Consider the following 5,772-nt stretch of genomic DNA (forward strand, 5'->3'; position numbering starts at 1 on the left):
TTCTGCTAAATTCCACTCTAATTATATGAGAGTCTGTGGACACCAAAGAAGCTGTGGTTTGAGTACCTGCAGCTGCTGCAATAACTAACAAAAAAGATACACGTACACGTAGATACACATACACCCACACTTTTAGCTAATTGGCAGGAGCACTGTTTAAGAAAGTTGAATTAAAAGCAGTAAAGGTTTTCCCATTTTCCAAAACTGGCAGCCCTTTAAAGTTCCAATCTCTCTGATGTTTCTTAGCCTGTTGCTCTATTATCTGGTTCCTCACCTTCATTTCACATGTCCCTCCTGGGGGATTAGGGTTTCTCCTTTCTCTTGTGTACATGCAGCTGAAGACAAAGAGCATTTGCTTTGTCCTGCTGCTCTTTTCCCATCACCTCCTCACCTCTGAGGCATACAGCAGCTCTGCATTAAATGATGCATTCACTGTCAAATATAAGAATGATAGTGTTCTAACAGACTAGTGTTCATCAACGCTTTAAATAAAAAAAAAAAAAAAAAGAGACTTAAAAACAAGAAGGGCAGAATTCAGGCCACGCAGAATTTAAGAATGAGTAGCTGTCACAATCCAGGGCATTTATTTCATTTTCAGCTCATGAGAGAAGGGACAAAATAGAAGAGAAAGAACAAGAGAATACAGATGTATTAAGATGTCTCTGCTTACTACTAGAAGTAAAAGCAGGGCAGGAGGTTGTGAGATCACACCAGCTGTTAATGGGATTTTTGCCACTGAAAAAAAATGCATAGGATGCATTTAGAGTGCTGCTTCATTAACCACCATTAGCCATCCATTTCACAACTGAATGGGGGAACACTTGATGGCTTCAGGCTCTTCTGGAGTTTTGGTTGGGGTTCTTTTCTTGTTTTTTGTTTGGTTGGTTGGTTTTTTAATAACATCTCTACAAGTGCAAAGCTCTCCCTATGCACAGCAGGCAAGGTTATGATCATCACAAAAGTTAGTACTGAAGAAATGCCCATGACAAGGGCACTTGGGATGTCAACCAGATCAGAAATAAAGTCCACACCTGGTTCAAAATTTGGTCTTGGCACTTAGCATCAACTGTTCAGAGTCCCACGGTACTCAAAAGCACTACAGCCTCTGCTGACTCCTTTGCACTTTTCAACAACAGCCCTTATTAGATTTTATATCCTTCCTGAAATGTTTTAGCATTAATTCAAAAAGCCCCAGACCATCTATCCACCCTTATTCTCTTTCTACATTGGAAGCTTCTTGGGAACTTCACAGCACATGCAAGAAGCTGCCTAGGTTTGCTCATCTCCTCAACACAGCCCAAAGCACACTACTTTCAGTGTTGACAGCTTCAGAAAAAGCACTGCTGGGTGGTACCCAGCTCCACCACCATATATCTAGCACTAGCTGGCAGCAGTGTTGCTTGGCAGGGCCTGCAGGTATTGGGGGAAACATAAGAGGTCAGGAGCTACAAGCTAGCAGTGCCCTGGGTCCAGCATCTCAGGCAGACAGAGCGTGGCTGGAGGAAAATCCTCCACTTTAGCTTATTCTAGAAAGTATCAGAGTTGTCCAACTTTGAATCTTCCTGACTCCAGGGTGTGCTGTGTACATACTGTAACGTGGGGGAAAAAAGACAGACACATACGTTCCTTAGCTGGTAAACGTTTAGAGGCAGGCACTGTATATGCTGCAGGACGCAGTGCCATGGGCCACAGAGATGCTGAAGTCTTTTGCCATGCAGACAGCAAGTGATAACATGCACCACGTGCCACAGTGGGTGTCTGCTCCGTGGACAGATTTGCAGGCGTTGCCAGAGCTGGAAAAGCAGCAGAGAAGGCTGGAGCAAAAGTGAAGGTGTGATTTAAATGGGAAGGGTAAAGCACTGAAACACTCTCACTTCGTTTTGAAAGGATTCAATTTTAATGCCCACCATCACGGCACAAAATGTTGGACAGCAACACACAGAAGTCTTTGGGGAGTTTTCCACTTTTGAAGCCAGACACAAAGCTGAGAGCGAGCCTTTATGATACAGAGACAGCCACCTGAATTCAGAATGTTGAACCAGAATTTAAAAAATAATAGCCTGAACTGAGCAGAACTTGGAAGCAATTCCAGAACACACGCATACAGTGTTCCTCTCCTATCAGATCTACAGGCTGAAGAAGACGATTCTTGGCCAGGGTTAAAAACCAAACAAAATGTAACTGCATCATGCCTGTCAGCTGTTACAGGGAATCGTGGGACATTCATGTTCATCTGTCTTTGAAGAGCTCCTATCACGCTCATCACTGTGGCAGGCATCCACGGTATCATCGGGTGGATCAGGCAGGAAGATGTTTAATTGTTACATAAAGTCATAAAATCCTCAATAATCAACAATGGAAAGAAAAAGCTACATGTCTTTCTACGGGAGTTTGGGGGCAGGCTCTAGTAGTCCAGCATGAAAATAGCTGGGAACATTGACCCAAGGAAGGTGTTTCTAAGGACGAGCAGGCTTGGTTATGAAAAGAAGGAACAACCCCCACGTAGGACCACTTGTATCTCCTTTCATCTCCTCTGCTATGGTGGTGTCTGGTTCTACCCATCTAGTAACTAATACTTGATCCTCTGTGGAAATGGGGAGAAGATGGTAGAGAGGCTGAGGAGCGGACGGCCTTCCAATGAGCCGTCAAAAGTATTGGCTAGGAATTAGTTTGTATGAGTTGGAAAAACAATCAGTGCAGATGATCTAAAATACATGGGAAGACAGTTAGGTGGATGATCTGAGATCTCCTCTCTTTTGTGGTGCCAGAAGCAGTAAGATTGCAGGTTGGAGATAGTTCTTCTATGCAGTGTTTCCATTGTCAAACCGTCTGTAGTGGAAGAGACTCTGGGAGTCCAACTTCCCAGAGTATTTGACAGCTTCAGCAAAAAGCTTTGTCACCTGTCAATATAAAGCAGAGGAGGACTGAGCATTGCAAAGCTGCCTGCAGAAGGCTGAGTAAGAGACCAGGCTCCACACTTCTACACTGTCATCCTGAAACTACCCTGTGCAGGTCCAGTCCTTGAGTCCATCCAAATCAATACCAATTTCAAGGTGACTGTGCACGGGTGGTGGCTCCAGCCCTCTGAAGCCTGCCTGTCCAGCTGGAGAGACGCAGAAGTGCTGGGCTTCTTGGGAAGACAGCTCTGTCCCATGAGAACTGTTGTTTCCCCCTACAGCCCAAGCCTTTTAAGAGAACACAGGGTTGTCTTCCTCTTTCAAACTCAGAGGTTAAAACTCCGCAATCCAAAGGGTTAAATGAAATGCATCAAGCAGGTGTGGTATTAAACTTTGGATGGGGTCCCCTGTTCTGGTTGTCAGTGTGTGTTTCCTAGTAGGCAAAGGACAGGCCTTCAATTTCCCATTCCTTCTAATCATAGTTGGCATTATCCTGTCTACGAACTTACAGCTTGGCATTCTCTCTGCTCTCCACTCACTCCAATCACAGTAGAAGATTTTGCACAGCTGGACACCAGTTCAAGTCACGGGGTTCTGTGTCAGCGCCCACTGAAATCAACGGGAATTTGGCTGCTGTGCTTAATGAGAGCCAGATGAGGCTCTTTTGTGACAGTTGAAGCCACTTGCAAAGGAAGTCAAGGTACTGCTGGCAGCAGCAGTCCCACTTTGCATTACCAAATATCTCTTCCCCTATCAGTGTGTGGAAGGGGTTTGTCAGGAACTACAAACACATAATGACTGGCAACTGGGGACTAAAACAGGACAGGCTGCAATTCCACTTGGATGGCACTTTGGAACTGGATTGCCCCAAGGATCATTCAAGAAAGCCCAGCTACGTCCTGCTGTAAGGTTTAAGGACCATACTGGAAAAACATCCCAATAAAAAAACTGTTCCCATGCATAATTTAAACATGTTACAGGCAATCCTGGGCAAGAAGTTTGCTCTGAAGTGGAAAGATACAACAACAACTTCAACTGCAGTACAGGATTCAAGACTTTCTTCTCTTTTTTTTGTTTTACTTTGAGCAACATTATTTTGTATAGTAGCAAAAAGAAAATGCATTCAAACAATTGTGTTGCCATGATTTTCAGGCACATTATTATTTGTCAGAGATAATGAGGGTCCAAACACACTGGAATCTAATGTCACACGTGCTTGAAAGCTCTGAAGGCTCTTATGACTAAGAGGAGAAAGAACAACATGGGAAGTACCTGGAAATTAGTGAGCAGAGCAATCCCGCTGTCAATAGCCATTCTCCGGATCACATAGTTATCATGGACAAACTTGGTGTTGCTATTAGGCAGGTTAATCACCAGATCTATCTTCCCATCCCTTACCAGCCTGAAGAGACAATGCACAAGACAATATCACAGTGTGTCTTGCCTAAGGAAAAATCTATGATGAATAGCACAGGCATGTAGGTGAACAACACTGAAAATTTTCATTCGAGCTTATTCTTACCTCCCAAGAAAAGAGGGTTGAGGGGTTAAGGCACTAAGTTGCAACTCAGGAATTTGGGCTTTATTTCTGTTCTATTCAGTGATGCAAAGCAATATTCAGCCTTCAAACAGCTCAGCACAACTCTGTTAAAGGCATGACTGACTGTTGTTAAAGGCTAAATATTCAGATCCCATGTACCCTCGCGTGAAAACGTAACATGGAGCAATGCATCCAAGCCATATTAAATAGGACTGTTCAATGAGATGTTCATTAATGAAGCTGAAACTTCCCTGCTGTGGCAATTCCAGACAGAATCAGATAGAACAAAAGTTTTGGATTGAATCTGAAGTTCCATTAAATCAATATCATTGATCTCACCAGGGCCAGGAATTCTCCCCTTGTATTTGGTGTCCTGGATGTTAACATAAATTTGACAAGATGAGTATTACTCTTACCTCCTGATCGGAGGGATGCTCAGACTCTGGCTTTCCTGTGAAGGCCATGCCACGGGATTTGCTGGGATACCGTTAGCATTGAGCCAGTCCGAGGTTCCTTCTGTGGCATAAAGCTATTAAGGGAAAAAAAGGTTACTTACTGTGTGCTTCATAATACCGAAACTTTTCATTTAACTCGTGGGTCTGACCCAACACACAGCCTGATTGTCAGAGTTTATTTTGGAGGGCATTTCTCATCACAAGGGTGTCTCTCCATACAGACAGACACACACAGAACAGCATGACTTTCTCAACTTTCTGTTATCTGTGATTTGCTGATAGGTGATAGTCAATGAATGGCAGTAACACAGCCAGAAGCAGTTAAGTGGCTTAGGAAAACCTAAATCCCTCTGGCTTTCAATAGGGCTTAAGTTCAATCACTTATACATTTTTTTAGGCCCCTCCCCTCTTTTTTTTTTTTAGCACTAAGTTTTGAAAGGCAGAACTGTAAATCCAGTAGTTACACTAATGCCACTGAGGAAAACAGTACTTAAATACTTAGTACTAAAAAGCTCTCACCAATCTTCTGTGGCTGTGTTGTTAGTTACCTTTCAGTAGGGATATGGATGCAAAATGATACAGAAGAGTTACAAGAGGGATGTAAACACCACAAATTTCCTATGTCTGCGGCCTGTGAATATCACTGAAGATGAAGCACCGTAAAGACCTCCTCCATGCAAAAGGCTTCCCCTTCCTCCCCTCCTGTCATACATGGCATCCTGTTGGCATTTTTGTTTCCTGGAGAACTTAGAGGAGTTTATAATGTGACATCCTGGCTGCAGGCTGATAGCAGAGCCAGGGTTGTTCTTACCCTCATTACAGTTCTGTACGTATGTTCAATTAAACAATCACGAAAACTTTTAGTTGGGTGATTCCTGCT

The 5,772-nt window shown here is 43.5% G+C and overlaps 1 protein-coding gene across 1 annotated transcript in view; it reads right to left on the reverse strand.

The window, feature by feature from the left end:
* Positions 1–2,801: 2,801 nt before the first annotated feature.
* The window catches only part of CPS1 (carbamoyl-phosphate synthase 1, mitochondrial), a gene marked incomplete at its 5' end in the record, with an annotated part of 84,796 nt that continues 81,825 nt past the window's right edge, over positions 2,802–5,772 (reverse strand). The window contains 3 exons of the mRNA XM_009699474.1: positions 2,802–2,900; positions 4,170–4,299; positions 4,854–4,966. Of these exons, the coding sequence (XP_009697776.1) occupies positions 2,802–2,900; positions 4,170–4,299; positions 4,854–4,966 (342 nt within the window). The remainder of the gene's footprint in view (positions 2,901–4,169; positions 4,300–4,853; positions 4,967–5,772) is intronic.

Source organism: Cariama cristata, unplaced genomic scaffold, assembly GCF_000690535.1.
Source record: "Cariama cristata isolate BGI_N322 unplaced genomic scaffold, ASM69053v1 scaffold4144, whole genome shotgun sequence".
In the NCBI taxonomy this organism is placed as follows: domain Eukaryota; kingdom Metazoa; phylum Chordata; class Aves; order Cariamiformes; family Cariamidae; genus Cariama; species Cariama cristata.